The sequence below is a fragment of the Dromiciops gliroides genome, chromosome 5, assembly GCF_019393635.1.
Source record: "Dromiciops gliroides isolate mDroGli1 chromosome 5, mDroGli1.pri, whole genome shotgun sequence".
Taxonomy (NCBI): Eukaryota; Metazoa; Chordata; class Mammalia; order Microbiotheria; family Microbiotheriidae; genus Dromiciops; species Dromiciops gliroides.
The window spans coordinates 54,752,902-54,774,992 of NC_057865.1; the positions used below are offsets into that span (position 1 = coordinate 54,752,902).

The window sequence follows — 22,091 nt, forward strand, 5'->3', positions numbered from 1 at the left end:
CTCCTCCTTTCTTTCCTCCTCTTCCTCTTCCTTCTCCCTCTGTCTCTCTCTATCTCTCTGTGTCTGTGTCTCTCTCTCTGTCTTCTTCTCCCACTATCTCTCCCTATCCCACCTGGCTAGAAGTTTAGCAATCACTCACGGGTATGACCCTGGTTCAGAACCTTGGACCTGATCCATTTCTGACATAGGCCGGTTCACACCTCCATGGGCAGCCTGGTGCCTGCCCCACCCCACCCCCACTCTCAGAGGCTCACCATATTGGTTCCTGACAGTGCAGATGCCTGATCTCCTTTAGCCCATTGCGACTCAGAACAATTCAACTTAAGAAATCTACCAGCCTTAGCCTCCCTTAGTAGCAAGGATTAGAAGCATGCGCCACCACGTTTGGTCAAAATTATTATTAACAAAATAATATTAACACCCAATCATTGCAATGCTGGTTTCAAAGGATCCTAATAACTGCTTCATGTCTTCTTAGAATTATCTTTTTATTTATATCTAGCACACCTCGATTTCATATGACAACCAAGAAGCACTAATTGAGGGGAAAAAACAAGTAGCTAAAGGAGAACAGGGTATACATAATAAAGGGCGGGGGGGGGGGAATCTTGATCTGGGAGCTATTACTTAGATCTCAGCAGCCAGAATGAGGGAGATGAGAGTCCCCTTGTTGGGTGCCCTAGTCAGAGCACATCGTGGGCATTGTGTCCAGGTGTATCCAGCACAATTTAGAAAGGACATTAACAAACTAGAGAAAATCTAGAAGAAGGAATCCAAATGAGGGGGATTGGGGGGCAGGGAAGGGTGACATCAACTGAAGATTAACCTGGAGAAAGAAGGCTTGTCTCAGGGTGGGGGACAGTGAAGCTGGCAGGACAAGGAGTATGGCTCTTGTTTTCAAATAGCCGAATGGCAACTGTGAGTAAGGAGGAATTAAATATTCTCCAGAGCAATGAGTGGTAGCTACTGCATAAAGGGATATGGGATAAAAATAATGGATCATGTAGTATCGGGATGGTACATACTATATGTTATAGTATATATACATGTTATAGTAAATAATGCGACTTGTAAAAAACAAAAACAAAAATAAAAAACCTTCCCAACAATCAGAGTTGCCCACAATGCATTGGGCTGGCTTCAGAAGTAGTGCTGACTGATGGGGATGTCTCCATAGGTGGACATACCTATGGGACGACCACTTGCTGAGCATACCATGGAGATGTGTGATTACTTCTTGGGTACAGACTGGACTCGATGGCCTCTGAGGTCCATTCTAACTGCAAGTCTGTGATTCTAGGACTGAAGAAAGCAACTGTAAAGGTTTGAAATTGTTCTGAAGACAGGTTGATTTCTTCCAACTTTAAGAAATATCACTCCATGTTTGATAAAAGAAACAGGTAACGAGAAGGAATGGGTGAGGTCAGTGTTGAGCAAGTTATTTCTATTCCCTCTGCCCTGATTTTCTCAACCTGAACATAAAAATCCAAACAAACCCAATAGGATTATTCTGAAGTACAATTAATGCAATTATGAGGCATTCCTAGTGTATAATTGGAGAATGATCTAATGAGATCATCAAACCTGGGAAGATAGGGGATATTTTATAACAGATATTTAGTGTGATGATTGGTAATGTTCACACAGTGCCTCTATTCCAAGTGCCTACAGTCAGTTCATACACATTATGATACATAAGAGACAAATACTGCGTTATCATTCGACAGATGAGGGCTCGAAATTACCAAAAGGCAAATTGGCCAAATTACCTAGTTCGACAGCAACATTACTGGGATTAACATGCCTTCTGTGTGTTCTATCCCCCCTGGCAACTGATCTCTAATTCAGCTGGGTTTTTTCCTCAGTGATGAGATTTGTAGTTAAAAAAAAAAAGGCACAGAAATATGCTTTAGAAAATGAACAGTAGCTGGCTCCTTTGTTTCTGACACAAAATAAAGCCGGCACCCATTTCCAGTGTATTCAAATGCATTTCTATGGGTTTGATCAAGTTGTTTGCAAATGCCTTACCAGATGAAGATGCAGTGTAAGTAGCATGAAAACCCTCAAAATTGATGTTGGCATTAGAGATGAACTTCACAGTCAAGGAATTGCTGAAGGAGGTGACAGGTAGTGGCATGTTTCTGCCGCAGTATCGGCCTAAGTAACAGGAAAACAAGGAGGATGAAGCGTGATGGCAAAGAGGGTTGCACAATGAATGAATGTTGGGGGCAGCTAGGTGGCGCAGTGGATAGAGCACTGGCCCTGGAGTCAGGAGGACCTAAGTTCAAATCCAGCCTCAGACACTTGACACTTACTAGCTGTGTGACCCTGGGCAAGTCACTTAACCCCAATTGCCTCACCAAAAAAAAAAAAAAAAGAATGAACATATGTCATTATTCCTGCCATCCTTCCTCCCCTTGTCACTAGACTAAGTTGTCCTAGAGAGTTTGCAGACTGGTAATATTCATCTGAACCTGAGGACAGGCTTGGGGATAGCTAACAATGCAGAGTAGCAAATTGGTATCCTGATATTAAGGATTTCTAGGGTGAATCAGTGATCATAACTCCTACAAGGTAAGGAGGGTCAAAAAGGAATCAGAAGCACATAAGGGAAAGGTGGAGGATAGAAGAAAACATAAGCAAAGGTTTTTTTTTTTTAACCCATATAAATATGAACAAAAGAATGATAAAAGATTAGTGACCTTGAGGTGAAGTTCTAGAGTCCATGTCATGTGACTCACTCATTTGAGATCCAATTGGTGGGATAGAGTGTGCAGAGCCCAATTTGGGGAGGCAGGGATGGTAAGAACCTTATCCAAAGAGACTTAAATAAATTGAAAACTGGAATTCAATGGAACAATAGAATTATCAGAAACAATTTACAAGAATGGCAAAAGATTAGGGCCCACAACAAAGAATGGGGTGACCCCGAATCTGCGATGAGGCATTAAACACATAGGTATGCTTCTGAGCTACCTAAATAGGCCTGATGTTGGTCACTTAGAGAGGTTAGTAATGAGGGGGGTTTTGTTCATTTGTTTTGGGAGTTTTTTTTGTGGGGCAATGAGGTTTTTAAGTGATTTGCCCAGGGTCACACAGCTAGTAAGTGTCAAGTGTCTGGGGCTGGATTTGAACTCAGGTCCTCCTGAATCCAGGGCCGGTGCTTTATCCACTGCACCACCTAACTGCTCCAGTAATGAGATTTTAATAATAATAATAATAATAATAATAATAATAATAGCTGACATTTGTATAACACTTAAAGGTTTGCAAAACACTTTATAAATATCATCTCATTTGATGCTTACAACAACCTTGTAGGTGTTTCCTCAGTTATTATTCATTATCTACCACATAGGGTAAATGCTATCATTATTTCCATTTTACAGATGAGGGAACTGAGGCTGAGAGAAAAGTTAAATGACTTGCCCAAGGGCCACAGGGCTAGTAAATGTCTCAGACAGGATTTGAATTCATATCTTCCTGATCCCAAGACCATCCTAACTGCTCCCTTTTTGTGGTTGCTGTTGTACACCATGAAAGAAGTGTAAACAGCACAGGCTTGACCAAAAGAGCTTAAAAAATGACTAAGCTTGAGGGAAAGGTTATAAAAACCAGGAAGGAAAATGTCCCAGGCAAGGTAACAGGCATCTTCAAGAAGAAGCATGCCTCTGAAGCAAAGGACAACCATGTTGTTTTGAGAAGAAAGCCCAAAGAAATACATTTAAATATTAATGTAACAGGGGCAGCTAGGTGGCACAGTGGATAAAGCACCGGCCCTGGAGTCAGGAGGACCTGAGTTCAAATCCAGTCTCAGACACTTGACACTTACTGGCTGAGTGACCCTGGGCAAGTCACTTAGCCCTCATTGCCCTGGGGGGAATATATATATATATATATATATATATATATATATATATATATATATATATATTAATGTAATAGCTAGAGGAGAGATTCCTGGCAGAAATCTATTCAAAACTGAAAAAGACCTGTTTTCTCTTTCTAAAATGCTTACTATCCTCTGTTATGGTGGGTTTTAAAAACACAACACAATGAACAGATGCAAAGACAACTAAATAAGCCATGTGTCTTGAGCAGCCTCCAGGTTTTTAATTATCCTGTGTTCCCTGTTATCTCTCCATCTATCTTATCCATCCTAATTATCTTAACTCTCCTGACCTAAGTGATCTTTGTAAGCCCCACGGAAATCTTCTCTGGCAAATTTTGCCCTGACACTGCAAATTGGAAATCACATCCATTTTTGAGCAATTCTGGGTTGTGTGTTTTTTTAAAAAAACAAAAAACAAGTTTTGCATACCTCCAAGTTTTGTTTTTATTGTTTGTTTGTTTTTTAGCTTGGCTTGCTATTCTCTATATCTATGGCAAAGGACTCTGGAAATGCAATGACCATAAATCACTATCACCTTGAAAAACAAATAAATAAACCATTTCTCCCACAATGGTGTGAAGTTAAATAAAGGCAAAAGATGCATTACCTTGGAGAGGGGCGTCATAATCGCTTCCATCCAAAATTTCTATAAAGTCCCGTGAACAGTTGGGGCTGGATTCAAGTTCAAAGTGAGTAAAGGAGAGGGTGATGTGATTGACTGTAATAGGGAAGAAGAGCAAGTCAGAAGTTTCATTAGCCCCTTTGGGAACAAGCGGTCTCCAAGCACTCTGTGGCCTGCAGCAGTTGGGTGATGCTGTTTTATGATAAAGCGGTACAGGCCAGGAGGAGGACGAGCAGGTTGTTTTCCTTTGGACAAGGCCTCCATATCAGGGGTTCTTCAGAACACAGGAGGGACCAATAATATCTTCATAAAATTAAGCTCCTCAGGGACAAATCTAATGAGCTGGGCCTGTCCACACAGGGTTGAAGGAAAGGAAGGAGGTGGAGGGGAGGTAGCACAGTAGATCAGAATTTGGTTTCTCCTGGAAAGGGGAGGGCAGGAACTATTAGTACATTTCTATACCCTCTGGAAGAGTCTGTTGGATTTGGGGTGGGGGCACTTTTACCCTTAAAGCCTCCTTCACTTGCACTGTGTCCTCTCCCAGTGCTTTATGGGGCGATGACTGTACCAACAGGCTTCTCCTTGGAAGAAGAATACCTTGTGCTGCTTCCAAAGTGTCTAGCATCAAGTAAGAGTGGTGGTCAGTCCCTCAGTAAAAGGGAGACAGGAGGGAATGGTGAGGGAGAGAGCTTCAAAGCAGGCCCTGGGATCAGACTTCAGCTACAGGCTAATTCGACTCAGACATCAGTCTTTTCCACGGGCAACGACTGTCTATTTTTCCAGCAGGTATTTTGGTGAAGAATAGAAGGTCTTTCCTTATATTCTGATTCTGTGCGTGTAAAAGAAAACATAATACCCTTCCTGTCCTGGCACACACTGAACCATAGAGTTTTGCTTCACTTATAAAGAGAAGAACCAATGCCCGAAGGTTCAGAGCTTAATAAAGGGAGCTTTGAATCCCTCCCAGGACTCTGTGTGCCTGGGTACATTTTTCTTTTGTTGTTCTTTTGGGGCCCTAATCTTCAGAGTGAGATCTCTTCCATCCACTTCCTTTCCTGGCTGTGCCCGCAGCTGGGGTCAGGGAGGTCCTTAATCTAAATGCTTTGTAACTCAATGGAAAATAAATAACGGGATGAAAAGACCAATGCTGGAGGCCCCAGGCCTCCTTTATTTGAGTGTCTGACTCTGGCAGGGGATTCTCGGAAGCTCCGCCTTCCTGAGCAGTGATTGGCTGAAGATGACATCATTTGCCCCCACTTTACCCATGTCAATCAAGGCTCCTACAGAACTGTTAACCCTAAATATGCAACTGGAACAAGGGACTGACAGGAAAAGAGCCTGGACCTGGGTGTATAAAACACTGGATTTTTAACTAATTGATTTGGATTTAAGTTTTTCACTATGGAAACTCACTGGGTAACTGCCCCACTGTTTGGAAAGGCTAAGCAGCGGCAGACAGACAAAGTCGGACAGAGTAAACAGACTTGGGGTTAAAGGGACACTTCACAGGACTAGCCAAACACAGCCAACAGAAGGTATGCATAGGGGTGGTTTGAGCCATACATGTTGAAGCACGAAAATAGCTTGGCAGTCAATGTGGTGCCCAGATGGGATGGGCCCTCCAGAGAAGATGGCAAGGAACCATATGGAAAAGAGTTTCACAATTGTTCTAATGCAAATGAATGTAAGGTTAACATCTGGGGCCTGACTCCTGAAAAACTAGAAACAGAGGCAGCACCTCTCCCTCTTTTGGAAGACTGGGCAGCTTCTGTGCTACAACTATAGTAACTGTGACCCGTCCCATCATTGGGAACCTCATTCTCTTTTATGAAGGAGCCCAAAGTTGACTCCTATATATTATTATTATCATTTTTTTTTTTTTAGTGAGGCAGTTGGGGTTAAGTGACTTGCCCAGGGTCACACAGCTAGTAAGTGTCAAGTGTCTGAGGCCGGATTTGAACTCAGGTACTCTTGACTCCAAGGCCAGTGCTCTATCCACTGCGCCATCTAGCTGCCCCGACTCCTATATATTATAACAAATCCTCTATAGGACAACTAGTCCTCTATCTGATAACTAGTCCTCTATAGGATAACTAGTAATTTATATTATAATTTGTCCTCTATCTGATAACTAGTCCTCTATCTAATAACTAGTTCTCTATATTACAACTAGCTCTTTATGTTATAACTAGTCCTCTATGTTATAACGAGTCCACTATATTATAACTAGTTCTCTATATCATAACTAGTTCTAGGACTTTGGAAATATCTCTGCTCCTCAGTATCCTTCACTAGCTCATCGTCCACCTCTCGTGCTCTTAGTTTGGGTATTCCCAAGGGTTACAGCATGGACTTCTCTTCTTTCTCTCTCATAGGCTCCATTTTCATGGAAGATGACTCCCAAATCTCTCTATATAACTGCACTAATATATCTCCTGAATTCCAATCACATACTATCAATACCCAGGCTATGGTTCTTCCTTGACTTCGTACTGACATCTCAAACTCAATATGTCTAAGATGGAACTCTTTATCTTCACCCCTTAGCCCCATCCCTCCATCAAAATTCCATATTTCTACTGAAGGCCCCAACATGTAAATGATCTTCCTTCTCACCTCCAAATCTTGGAACCCCTGGTGGTATTCAAGGCTCATCTCAAGGGTCACCTCTTTCAAGAGGCCTTTACTGATTCTCCAGCTGTTAGTATGTCACTGCATTTGTTAGTATGTATCTTATATTTATCTGTAGACATTCTGTCTCTGATAGAACTGAAGATCCTTGAGGGTACGAATTGTCTAATTTTTGTATCGGTAACCCTGGCATCTTAGCACAAAGGTTGTTAAGAAGTGTTTGTGAAATTGAATGAAAGATCTGCAGACCTAGAGTTACTACATTCTCATTCTATATGCCCATAATTTTCTAACTTTGGATATATCATTATCATTTTTCTACAACTATTTATTGTCTACCACATGCCAGGGTGTGTGCTTGGCACATTCATCCAATGTTTTCTGTCAGATAACTTGCTGCTCTGATGCCACAGCAAAATTGTTTGTTTTCCTTTGGATTGTCTACACACACACACACACACACACACACACACACACACACACACACACACACACACGCTGTCCTCTGGCAGATTAGACCATTTTTGTTCTCTGCCTCATCAGGATGCAGGACTTCCTAAAGAAGCAGAGGAGGGATTTCTTATTGTTAGCACAGGGGAGATAAGGATATTAGTCATCCAGCTAACTTTCCCACAGACATGTTTTTGTGAGTTTAAAAAAAAAAACCACACAACTTACATGGAGGCTGAGCTTGAATTATCCAGCTGCAGTTCTGGTTGTTTTGGTACTTGGCCGGGAACAAAGGAGAGGAAATAGAACCGATAGAATCAGTGACTATGAAGCTTCCACAGGCTGAGGATGAAACATATACATTTTGATATATTCATTATATACGTCACATATAGATAGATGAGTGATAGACAGAAAGTATACATAGACAACAGACACAAAAAATGAATAGAAAGACAGAAAGGAGAAACATACAGAAAGGATAGATAGAGAGATAAAAAAGAGATAGACCGACAGATAGAAACACATGATAGAGAGACAGTTGCAAATAACTGACTGCATCGAAATCCCAGGGGCTGAGTGCTTTGGGGAATGGAAACATGCCGAGATTGTACTGACTTCTGAAGTAGTTGTCAAAGGCCTTGTCAGCAAAGATAGTCTTTAGAGCTGCCCATTAGCCCAAGGGAAACTGGAAGGATAATTGGCATTTTAAATAGTATTCCTAAATACAGGAAGTGGGGAAGCGGAGCAGAATTATGGATTTGGAGGTGATCAATTGGCTGTATAATCACCACAAAGGTCTGGTCTTGGTTGTTTAACTCTACCCAATACATAAAACATTGTTAGAAAGGGATTCACTTTATAAATAAGCCATTCCTTTAGGAAGGAAAGAAAAAAACTAATTAGATAACAATGAATGAAGATCTAAGTTACATCACTTTGGAGAAAAATGTACTCATTTTCTATTTCTACAAATGTACATCTTTCTAGACCAACCATAAATCCCTTTATAGATTTAAAAGATATATGGAAAATGACTATACTTCAAAATGTGAATCAAAAGAAGAAATATGAGAATATTCCATACTATCCCTTTGGAGAGATGGGAGGGCCGATGTATGGCCAAGTCCAATGACTTTATACAACACAATTTATCTTTTGCACTGAGAAAGAGTTGAGAGCATTTTGTCAGTTCACAGGGATGATTTTTGTAATGATAATTTTTAAAAATATACAGACCTCAAAAAAAGAAATAATTAAAATACATCAGAATTCCATTAATTTATTATCCTTTCTTAACACCAATATTGTCAGATTCGGAGGCAAAACAAAATGAATAAAACATTCTTTGAGGAATCAAATGTCATCACTCTACTCCAAATGCTTCCTTGTCCCATTGGAGAGATCCTCCCCAAACTGCCATTTTGAGAAAGGGCCCAAGCCAGTCATCCTTCATTCCCAACCCATTCTGCTTCTGATGCTCTAGATTTGCCACTTTTTAGCCACTTTCTCAACATCCCCTCTTGAGCACCTTAATCCTCCAATCTGCTCCCGTCCCCCTTTTAATGTGCTGTCTTCTCCCATTATATGTAAACCTGCGGGCAGAGATTTTCTTTTTGTTTGTATCTGTATCTCCAATGTTTATCACTGTGCCTGGGACATAGTTAAGTTATGAATAAGTGCTTGCTGACTGACTTTCTAATTACTTCATTTCTTCCAGGTATTTATTTAGGCCTTGTAGCAAATTCATTTCTTCCTTTGAGTTTCTGCTTTCAGTGGTTGTGGGAGTTAATTCTCTTCATCTGAGCTGGATTTAGCAGTGCTTCAGGATTCAGAATGATTCTTTATCAAGGTCATTGCATTGCTCATATTTCAAGTCTTAGTTTCTCAACTGGGGCTTTTGCCAGGGCCAGGCTTCATCCCCTGCAAATGCTGCTGGTTGGGGTAGGTGGTCCAGCTTGGTTTCTCTCCGACTCACCTGGCTTCCTTGAATGATTTTCACCTCCCAGAATGTGTCTAGAGTAGGTGTCAGCTCCTCTCAGTCCTGATCTTTGAGATTCAGAGAACTGTATCTTCAGGAAAATCTATGGCATTGAAGGGTAGATTTCTATTTCTATTTCTATTTCTTCTGAATCTCTAAGGCCATTCTGAGTGCTACCACACCCGGACGAGTCATTACTGCTACAAATTGTTTCCAAGGTCCACACTGTGAATTTCTAACCACCTTGGGACGTTCTTGTGGGAGCCCTCAACTCTTGGTGCCTACAGATATAGAACCCTATAAACCACAGGTGTCTCTGGGCCACTTCTGGTCAGAATGTCCAGACCAAATAGATTAACAGAGAGTGACTACTAGCTCCCAAGTGATGGGAAACAAGAGAAATTAAGGAAACGAAAACTAAATATTTTACAATACCACTAAAACTGGTATTGGACTAAATTTCACACCTTTCCCTTTTGAGTTCCCCACTTGAGTTTCTTGTTTAAATAATCAGTTTTCTGAATAGTATGAATCTGGGACATTAGAGATATTTGGTTTTCTCTTCCATCAGTGTTCTTGTCTGATGTCTCATGGTGTCCTAAAACTGACCTTGGTTTGTTGATGGTTTGGCCAAGGGACTCTAAGTCCATAGGGGAGGGTGAGACTAGAGCCTGGATGACTGACTGACTGCCTTGCACATTAGGACCAGCCCAGCTATGTCTGGGGACGTTGATCACTAAGTTATTGCCCATGGGATGATAGGTGTGTGTTGTTTGTCTTTTTCAGGTATGACAACTCCTGAAGACAATCTTCTAAGAACAGTTGTAATTTGTGTTGGAGGAAGGAGGTCCCACCTCGACAAAATCAGAGACCTTTAATGTAGTGAAGAAAGCACTGAAGTATTTCTTATATGAAGAATTAATTACCTTTCAATGCCAGTCTGAAACCATAGCTGAGTCATTACTAAGTATCAGCCCACAAGATTAAAATAGATTATTACTAATGAGATAAAGTTTTGCTTGATCTATCTAATCTAGCCTGCCTAGCAAGGATGCAGCTGACAGTAGAGAGAAGAAACCTCCAGAAGAAAGTAGTTTATCAGTATTGTAGGTCTTTCCCTCACCAGTTTGTTTGTTTGTGGTTTGGTTTTTTTTTTTTTGGCAAGGCAATGGGGGTTAAGTGACTTGCCCAGGGTCACACAGCTAGTAAGTGTCAACTGTCTGAGATCGGATTTGAACTCAGATCCTCCTGAATCCAGGGCCAGTGCTTTCTCTACTGTGCCACCTAGCTGTCCCATAATGATTTCTAAATAAGCAGTGTAGGGAGTTAATCATTCAAATAACAGCAGCTTGCTCTCAATAAGCAAATAAATACGGGAATAATATGTTATGAAGATCAAAGAAGATAATACATATATAAATCATTTTGCAAACCTTAAAGCACTATATAGGTATCACCTATAGTATTAATGCGATTATGTAATATATTATATTAAATAGAATTAGCCTTGAGTCAAAACCAAAAGACGACAAGGGAATGGTAACAAGAATGAGAGAAAAGGAATCGTTTTCATAGAATCACAGATCTAAAACTGAAAGGGACCAGAGGTCATCTAGTACAACCCCTTATTTAACAGAGTAGAAAATTTAATCCCAATTAAGATAATTAAGTGGGGGCAGCTAGTTGTCACAGTGGATAAAGCACCGGCCCTGCATTCAGGACTTGAGTTCAAATCTGGCCTCAGACACTTGACACTTAGTACCTGTGTGACCCTGGGGAAGTCACTTAACCCTTATTGCCCCGTCAAAAAAAAAAAAAAAAGGGAAAAAGAGAATTCAATGGCTTGCTCAAGGTCACAGAGGTCATAGGCAGCAGAGATGAGTTTTGGAGCCAGATTCTCTGCCTCCAGATCTTTCCACTGTGAAATACTGCCTCAGCCTACACAGGGAGAATTTTGAGGAGGATCCCTCAGTAAGCAGCTAAGAAGTATTCTGCTTCAGTACTACTACCTAATTCAATTAACATAACCCAAATAAATGAGTTAGGATGTCCTTGCTCATTGACAGTTTTCTTTGGACCATCCTGACTTCAAGTGAGAAACAAGACCAATCCACAGGAAAAGGAGAGCCTTTAAGAGCAGAAGACCAAGGAGACATTGGGAATATCCACATCGGGACTTACCTTCTGTGAACTGAGCCCGGAAGCCTCTGTTCTGGCTGCTACCGGTGGAATGAAATCTCACGAAGAGGGTATTTCTTGAAGAGATGATGGGGACAGGTTGCTGTCTTCCACAAAGGTTGACGAGAGGAGCAGATGCTGCATTTAAACCATCATGGACCTTTACAGAAGTGAAACAGGCAGGAGAGAGGGTTGGAATTTCAGATCTGACAATGTCAACAAATACTCATACATAAGATCCACCAAGGTCAGACCATAAACAATGTCAAGTAGATTTTTGGGGAGGGAGGGGGAGGCAATGAGGGTTAAGTGACTTGCCCAGGGTCACACAGCTAGTAAGTGTCATGTATCTGAGGCTGGATTTGAACTCAGGTTCTCCTGAATCCAGGGCCGGTGCTTTATCCACTGGATCACCTAGCTGCCCCCCTGTCAAGTAGATTATTCCCACAATTCAGGGAAGTCAGAGCAGTTGATCTCAATGGGCAGCAAGTAGCAGTAATGGGGGAACTGGATTCTCTTCATTTGGGAAGCTATGCAAGTTGATAAGCACAGAGAGTCAGAAACTCTGAGTTGGTGCTTTTGTAGATTGGCCTATTATAGTTTGGTTGCAGAAATATTTGCTTTGGGAGTAAGGAGAGAGAAATGAGTAGGGGAGATCCTTCAAGGTACAGTAGCGCCTCTGTGGGACCAGTGTTCCTGAGAGATTTTATCTCTTTATCTCTGAGGAAGCCTTGTGTACTAGACTGTACTGTGAGCAGCCTAGGGTACTGAATGAAGAGAGAACATCAAAAGTTTGGGGCAATGATGTCTCTGAGTCATGAGGCCAGCTGTGCCCCTTAAAAAACCTACTGAGCCCTTCCCTGTACGAAAGATTGAGGACCCTAGTAAGCGAAAGGAACTTCAGTTTCCTCATCTATAAAATAAGAGAACCGGATGAAATTATTAAGCTGGTTGATTCTAGCTCTCAGACCTATGGAGATGGGGTTGAAAAGAAATATAAATTGTCCTTAGGATTCATCACAACTGCCTTTTTTCTTGTCATATTGCCACGTAAATCTGTGATTACCAAAAGGGCTGCTGTAATTTTCTGAAGTCACTTCTAGGAGCTTACTGCTAGAACTACTACGGCCTCTCTCAATGTCATCACCTTTGTCAATGCCTCTCCTCCTCATAACTCAATTAATATGATACACACAGTGGATACTGAATAGATGGATGACTGGATGGCTGGATAAATGAATGGAGAAGGATCCTTGCTTGGAACTACACTCCCTCAGGATCCTGCTTCCATCTTTTCTCTCTTCATGATATACTGAACAAGAGAAAAGAGCAACCTGCAAGGGATATCAGGGATGTGAAGGCTAGAGTCTGGGTAGGAGGTTTATTCTATATCATTATCAAAAATCTCTATTTGTATCTTTTTATTGCATTGTATTATAATTATATATTATCAATGATATATTTATTATAATTGGATATTTCCTATTTTCCCATTAGACTTTAAGTTCCACAAGTATAACAAATATTTCTTATTCATCTTCATCGTCATATCAATGCACAATGCATCCTAGATGGATTAAATATCCCCTTAAGTTCAAAGGGCCAGGTCTAATTCAGCTCTTACCAAGGGCTCCTGAGCTAAACATAAACTGAATTCTTGAGAAGCTGCTCAAGTAACTGGTTTCCCTAGAAGCTTTCTGTAACTTCTCCTCTCCCAGGGCCTGTCAAATCTGATCCTGGAGCCTATCTCCCAGGAGAGATTCAGGCATTTTCATGGGCCCATCTCTGTGGACAAAAGTATGACTCTGGAGTCACAGGAGCCGGGTTCAAATCCCACTTCTTATGCCTGCTACTTGTGTAACCATAGGAGACATGCCTTCAGTATCTTCTGACAGTGCAAAATCTCTGTCTGCTAAGGAGGGTGAATGTAGGAAACCTTATTCCAATGTTTTTACATGGTTAAAGTGGGACATGGGTGTCATTAGCATGTCCATATCAATTTTTCTCCAGACCATATGACATCTCCATATATGTACACATATATATAATATTTGGATATATATGTATATGTATACATGAATATATATATCTCCAAAGAGAATACATTCCACTTATGTACAATCCTATACATTTTTTATTATTATAAATTGCTGGTTTACAAAAAGCTTGATGAGAGACTTAGATAATCAAGTCAACAAGCATTTTTAAGCACCTACTATGTGCCAGTCACTGTGATTAGCACCGAGCATGCAAAGAAAGACAAAAACAGTCCCTGTTCTCAAGGACTCATGGGTTTGTTGTTCTCCTTCCAGTCTGATCCTACTCTTGGGACAATTTGGAAACGACCCATCAGACAATAACTCTGATCTAATTAGATCCCAAGAGTAGGATCAAACTGGAAGGAGAGCAACAAACCGATGAGAAATAGAAAAGCTCTCTTAAGAGTTTCATGCCAAACTCTTTAAAGTAGAAATACTGGAAGGCAGCAAGGTGGCACAGTGTACAAAGAGCAGGTCCTGGAGTCACGAAGACTTTGATTTAAATCTGGTCTCAGACACTTACAAGCTTTGTGACCAAGGGCAAGTCACTTAGCCTGTCTGCTTCAGTTTCCTCAACTGTAAAGTAGGGATAATAATAGCATCTACTTGAAGGGTTGCTGTAAGGATCAAATGAAATATTTTACAGTGCTTAGCCCAATGCCGGGGCACATAGTAGGCACTTGGTAAATGCTTGATCCCTTCCCTCTTCCTCTGGATGGCTCCATGATGTGTTGGACACCTGTCCTGTGGAGAACTTACGGTAGAACCCACATGGACAAAAGGCAGTGACTGAAGAGTTGCAAGTTGTACCATTGGAAGGAGCATCAACACTGATATTATTACACATTAAAAGAATGATCACCACTTGTTAGAGTGGATGTTGTACCTAGAACTGTGACTATCCATTTTTTCATGTGGAGAAAAAATACCTTGGGGAGAAGTACAGTCTTATCAGAGGGGGAAGTGGTCCGGCTCTTCCCCCACCCCAAGGGAATGAGAAAGACAGGTGAGCCCAGGAGACGCTTGCACAATGCTAAAAAGTTGGGCCACTTGGGGAATAAAGGTTAAAGCACAGGTGTGTAGATTGGTGGCAGAGGGAGCTCACCCTTCTGGAGGGGAAGTGCGTACTACCTGATACTTATTTCCAGAGGCAAAATCCCATTCACCCCATGCTATCTAACACTCTGCCTTTACAGAGATCAAAGGCCAAGGGTTTCTGGGTCTGGTGAAACATTTTTATACATGTGTGATTTAAAAGGAAAGCGTCAAGGTAAAAGAAAACTGTGGGTATGCTCCAGGAATCAGTTTCTAGTTAGAAGTACCAAAGAATTGGGGGTTATTTGTTTTGTTTTGAAGGAGAAAGCACAAAAGAGAGAGCTGCCTGAAGTCCCCAGGAGACTCGACTCTCTAGACCCTGAAAAGAAAAGAAATCCTAGTAAAATGGGAAGTCGACATTGGCCACTCTGAATTTGGCCTGTAGAAATTAGTGGCTCCAGATCCAGGGTAGGCACGGGGAGGGAAGCTCCCTTGGTGAGGGAAGATAAGTTCTGAGATAACATCATGGGAAGGAGGGAGGAATGCTGTGAAGTATTACAATAAAAACGAACCTTGGGTGAAGTCATTTATCTGATCAAAGACAAATGGCCAACATGGTACCCCACAAAAAACCCAGTTTGGCAGAGCTCAGACCAGGCTTTGTGGAGGCACACCGTGAAAGCCTCTGCAGCTGGGCTTTTCTGTGCCCATTCTTTCTGGGGTATTTGTGTCAGGTTCTGGGACCTTGAATGGTGTGGAAGCCAGTGGGCATCCTATCCTCAGAGAGCAGTGGGTGGAGCCGAGGGCCAAAGTCTAACAATCCAGCTCTTCCACCTCCTTCCAAAAGAAGCCGATAGCTGTGACTCTTTGACCTGCTATTGAAGTTTGGCTCTCCATGGCAACTCCATCAAAATACCTTACACAAAGGGAGAGTGGCTTTTCTGACCAGCAGCCAGGGCCTCTCCCATCAGAGGTGCCAGCTTTCACAGCTTGTCTCAAACTTGCTGCCCTCTTCTCTGGCACTGTATGCAAACCAACATTGTGCTGCAGAGGCACTGGGGGCACAGGGAGATGGGGGAAAGGGGCAGAGGCAAGGGAACAGCACCCTGCTAGTTGGCCCTGGTTTCCATGAATCTAGGGAAGGGACTAAAGAAGGCTTTAAGTCTGGGGATACATATTCCCCAGTCAGATGTGACTAAGGCTGAAAACTAATCATTTTACTGATAATAATAATAATAACAATAATGATAATAAAAAATTTTACTATGTACTTTTTACATGTCTTAAGGCTACTCAAAAGAGATGCTTTAAACAGGCATCTTTCTGAAGGGCAAAATGCTAGTGATAAACCTGTCACCAGAGAGAGAGAAAAGAATGAAAGGGAGAAGCCTTGCATTCATTTAACTATTCTTTTGAGCTGGTATTCATGAATTAAACATTTTCCACTTCGTCATCTCCATGAGGCCTCTAGTAAGAGAAGCTCAGGGGCTTGTAATATGAGAGAATGATGGGGCCAAGGAGAGGGGGACCTTGGCAGCCTTCCCAACATTTCCTTGTGCTAGCAAAGGTGGCATAATTTAAAGTATTTGTATATTTTAAAGTGTGATATAAGATGAGCATGTGTTTTTATATGTGTATATGAAGGTGTGTATTTGCATATAAAAAAGAAAGAGAGACAAAAACAGAGAGAGCGGGGAAGGAGGAGGGAGAGGGGGGATGGGGATGAGAGAGAGAGAGAGAGAGAGAGAGAGAGAGAGGAGAGAGAATATTTTCTCCAAGAGGGTGATATATATATATATATATTTTTTTTTGGTGGGTGATATATTTTTAAGAATCTAAATAACAATCATAGTGTCAGTGTGTTTACACATTAAGCATGCTTCTTGTAAGGATTATTGAAATATACAGGACTGCTGATATAAAATTAAAAAATAAATCAGAGAATGTTACACTTGACAGGGATCTTAAATATGATGGAAAGAAGACTACATTTGGAGGCAGAATTCCTGAATTTAAGTCCTAGGATCATGGCTTTAGAGCTGAAGGCAGTCACAGAGTCCGACTCCCTCATTTTATAGCTGAAAAAACGGCCCAGTAAGGTTGAGTGGCTTCCCAGCCTCACCCAGGTCATAACTGAAAAAGATGGGATTTGAATCCAAGTTTTCCCGACTGCAGTCTTGTGCCTCTCTCAGTCCCACCTGTACCATTGGCTCGCTGTCTGTCCTTGGACAGAGGCTTGTGGGGAGGACAGCGTGATGTAACGCATGTAATATACAACAGAACCTTAAAGTGTTATAAGAACAGCGGAGTAAACTCATTGTCATTAACTAGTCCAACCATCTCACTCTCCCAGCTGTGGGTACAGGCACACAGAGACCTTGAGGGGCTTTTGTCTGATGAAACAAGAGAGTCAGTGGCAGAACTAGGACTTGAGCACCCAAAAGAGTCCTGGGCTGTCTTGGCTGAGAGTGAGCTCCCCACCATGGAGCATCTATCTTCAAGTTGATTCTGGATGTGGCTGTATTGCAGAACAGACAGATACTTTGGGTAAGGGTTTAATTAGCCTTCCAAAGCTAAACCTATGATTCTAGTTTAAAAATGAGTAACGAATCACAGGAGAAAGAGAACCAACCTGAAACCTATACTGCCAGCAAGGGGAGCATTACACAGAAGGAGCTGAATTCAAATCTTACCTCAGACAAATACCTACTTTCTGAATGTGGTCAAGTCATTTTTTTAACTTCTCTGAGTCCAAAGGGTTGTAAGGTGTATCAAATAAGATTAATACTGTGGCTGCTGCCACCACCACGACCACGACCACCAACCACCGCTGCTACTACTACTGATGATGGCAATGATGATGATGAGAATAATGGTGATAGATATAAGGTTTGCAAAGGGTCTTACAAATTTATCTCTTTTAATCATCACTAGAATCCTACAAAGTGGGTGCTAAGGTCATGCTCATTTTACAGGTGAAGAAATCCGATGGTCACGTAGGTAACAAGTATCTAAGGAAGAATTGGAACTCAGGTCTTCCGGACTCCAGGTCCAGTCCTGCATCTACTCTATCACCTAGCTGCTCCTAAATGTGAGTTGTTATTACTAGCAAATAGAACAGTGATTTTTAATCTGTTTTTTTGTCTTATGGAATTTTTTGATGATCCAGTGAAATTTATGAAGACCCTTTCTCAGAATAATGTTTTTAAATAATTGAAGGAGAGGCAGCTAGGTGGCGCAGTGGATAGAGCACCGGCCCTGGAATCAGGAGGACCTGAGTTCAAATCCGGCCTCAGACACTTAACATTAGCTGTGTGACCCTGGGCGAGTCACTTAACCCCAATTGCCTCACTAAAAAAAAAAAAAAAAACGAAGGAAAAAAATAATTGAAGGAAATGCTAAATTTCAGTTAAAGGTTAGTTGAAAACAAAGATTTAATTTTTTTTCACATCTGAGGTCAGAGACACGCCCCCTGCCCCTCATGAAATCTATCCATAGGCTCCTCGGGGATCTGTAGAACACCAGTAGAGAAGCCATGATTCAAAGCTAATCGTGATTAGTCGGTCATCCAGGCCGGGACTCCCATCTTAGAAGTGAGGAAACTAACACCCGGGAAGATTTATGTTACTTTCTGGGTATCAAATGGGTAGCAAGGGGCAAAGCTAAGGTTCTCTTCTTCCAAATCTACTGCTTCTTTCAAAGTATCATATTACCTCTCTCTTTTGATTTCCACCTTAGAATTGTCTACAGATAAATGAAACTATACACCTCAGTTTCAGAGATAAGATCTTTGTGCAAGAAAAATAGGGATCTTTGTGACTATGATTACATTTTCATTTTGAAAAATTGGTGTTCTTGGCTTCGTACCAAATTTCCTTGAAAATTAAGGGAATCACCCAGTTTTCACAAAAATGAAAAAAAAATCCAAATAAAGATTATATTGAATTTTTGTATGGATTCTATCAGTAGACCTGTATTTAAATCCTCTCTAGTTTGGTGGAAACTGCAAGACCCTGAAATCTTTTGGAATAGCATTAGAAAACTTGAGATCACCTCCACGCCCCTGAGAATGATCAGATAACTTTCTTACAAGAACAACAATATCAACCCTGATACCTGGAATGTATATAATACTTTAAGGTGTGCAAAGTGCTTTACATGTACCTCATTTTATCTTCACAGTCACCCTGGGAAGCAGGTGCTGATATTATCCCCACACTACACATAAGGAAATACAGATAATATTACCTTTAAAAACTATGGTCAGTGGGGATCTTTATGTATGGATTACTGAACCCCATTTCTACTGGAGTTTGGCATCCCTGGATCACTGCCGGCATCTCCCATGTCTCTAGATTCTATGACATTAAGTGAGATAGACATATTTCCTTTTAGAAAAGGACATTCATTGAAATAAATTAGATGACCCCTTTTTGCTTCCTCTTTCAGATTTAACTGTCGCCTGATATCCAACCTAAATCTACCCTGCTCTAATTCAATAATTGAAGGAAATGCTAAATTTCAGTTAAATGTTAGTTGGAAACAAAGATTTAATTTTTTCCCATTCAAGCTCATATTCAACCTCCCTCCCTAAAATCTATCCATAGGCTCCTTGGGGGTTTTTTGTAGGGTATTAAAAGCTTGGCGGTGGTGTTTCACTACCGCAAGGACTTGTAAGCACCTACTAATTATAAGTGAACTAAGTAATCAACCTCAGCTAATGTGCATGATATTTTAAGTTCGTGACAATTACTATGTGAAACTTTAACTGTTCTCCTTTCAGAAAGAAATGGCATTGCTGGATGAACCTCTGGGGTGCCGGGAACAGAGAAATTAAATCTCTTAAGGTTTCTAGTAATAGTTTTCCTTATTATAGCACCTATCTCCCAATGCTGTTGTGGGAATCAAATGAGGTAATAACTGAAGTGCTTAGCCCAGTGCCTGGCACATAGTAAATGCCATGTGGGACAGCTAGGTGGCACAGTAGACCAAGCATTGGCCCTGGAGTCAGGAGGACTGGAGTTCAAATTTCCCCTCAGACAGTTACAAGCTGTGTGACCCTGGGTAACTCACTTAACCCCAACTGCCTTAACCATCCAATGCATGTCCTGGCACTGGACCCAGATGGCTCTGGAGGAGAGAGTGAAGTTGGTGACCTTGCACAGCCTTCCCTCACTTAAAAAAATCCAGTTCAGTGCAAGTCATGACATCACCCCAATGTCATGGTCCTTTTCGAGAACCAAGGACAAACAACAACAACAAATGCCAAATAATGTTAGTTTTTGTTGTTATTGTTATACACATGAGATAAGCATTAGTATAGCTTTAATTTTTCACAGCCCCATTTAGAGATGGGAACCGCTGTACCTCTTCAAGATAATGTTATATCATATATAATGTAAATGGTGTGTATGTGGTTTCATTCGTGCAGGAACTCTTGGAGTGGGAACTCCCTTCATTGATGCAGATAGCAAGCTGTCTTTAGCTTAAGGTCCAGATGGGCTAAGGGACTTGTCCACAGTCAAACAATGTAAAAGGTGAAAATTTGAATTCAGGCCCTTCTGACTCTAAGCACAGCACTCTACCTACCGTGGCACATTGCTTTAAGGATATGGGATTTTTAAAAATTTGCATTAATTGGGCTAAAACATATATACTTATTTGCTATGACTGATAATTACATCATAAAAATATGCTTGTTACTTTTTAGTAGCCAGATATAGAAGCCATATTCCTCAGTTCTAGGGTCTTGTACTGAATTTTACTGAGAAATTCACAAAAATTGAGATTTCCTAATAGGTTTTTCAAGGTGCACTGAAGAAATGATCTGCTTATGTTCTGGATATTTTTATTAAAATACCATTGGCACTAATGCAGGATATAGCCCTGCTTCCCATCACATCTCCTTTTTCTCTTCTCTGAAAACCTCAGCAAGATTACATGACTCATGATCACCTTACATAGAGGGTAGTACAATCTTACTTAAAGGCCTCCAAGCACATGGCTAAGAGCTTCCTTGGTCACATTTTATTTTAATGACATTTCTGGCAACTGGCACCTATTCCTGAGCCTCCCTTTTCTGGGTCTCAGATTATCCAAAAAGACATTGCGCTTGACCCTTCGCAGAATATCAGCTTTCTTCATTCGTATTTACTGTGTTTCAGTTTGCAGAAGGGGGAAGATAAACAACTTAGCATCAGGGTTAAAATTAGTCTAGACCCAAGCAGAGGAGAAAGTCCATTCACCTGGAGTCTAGTTATACCATCTCCTGATTTCTACCCTGTTATTTGCTCTAGACAATGGAAACTCTGTCCACCTAAACCTTAGAATTGAGCTTTGCAGGCAAGAGAAATGGTTATTTTCTTGCTCAGCCGCTTGCTGACTTTCATGAGCTGATAAAAATCACATTGAATTTTATATGAATAAAAAACCACCTAAGAGCTATAGAGATAATACATGTTTAATCTAGACTAGCCTAGTGGTTAACAACCTCAGGTATGTCATAAGATTAGTTAGTAGGGACCTCAGAGGCCCCTGGTTTAATTTCCTCACTCCACAGATGAGGAAATTGAGGGCCAGGGAGTGATTTATTCAAGGTAACAAGGTAGGAAGTGTCCAAGGAAGATTTTGAATCCAAATTCCCTGACTCCGGTCAGGGCTCTTTCCCTTAAAAACTCAGTTTCTCCATCTGTAAAATGAAGGGGATGGCCGAGATGACTTAAAGCAGGGGTTCGGAATCTGGAGTAGAATGGGTTTCCTTTGTAATAATGTATGTTGTATTTTATGCATTTTAAAATATTGTTCTGAGAAAGGGTCCATGGGCTTCAGCAGATGGCCAGTGAGCTCTGTAACACCAAAGGTAAGAACCCTTTACCCAAAGTCCCTTCTAGCCCTAAATCCTCAGGAGATGCCCTATCATCTTTACACTCTTTCTTCACTTTTTTGTTGTGAGCCCATAGGAAAACTCCTTAACGCCTCCTTGTATTATGATTCCATGTTTTAAGCCCTTTTACAGTATCTCATTAATCTCGCAAAAAGCGGGGAGGAAAATAGTTGGCAAATTTAATTTCCTTTGCTTTAAGAGGGAGAAACAGAGGCCCTAAGAAGATGATTCGGCTATTATTGAAGAGATAGTAATAGATCCAGGAATGTATTTGTATTCTCCAGTCCCCTATGCTAGGACATTATTCCCTAAATAGGATCAAAATATTATTTAGTTGGATTTCAGGCAAATCTGTATACTGGACTCCTATAGATTTCAAA

General features: G+C 41.1%; 1 protein-coding gene across 1 annotated transcript in view; it reads right to left on the minus strand.

The window, feature by feature from the left end:
* Window positions 1–22,091, minus strand: part of CUBN (cubilin) — a 294,282-nt gene that overhangs the window by 121,854 nt on the left and 150,337 nt on the right. Inside the window, 4 exon segments of the mRNA XM_043967014.1 lie at window positions 2,029–2,157; window positions 4,500–4,610; window positions 7,824–7,937; window positions 11,758–11,914. Coding sequence (XP_043822949.1) covers window positions 2,029–2,157; window positions 4,500–4,610; window positions 7,824–7,937; window positions 11,758–11,914 — 511 coding nt within the window.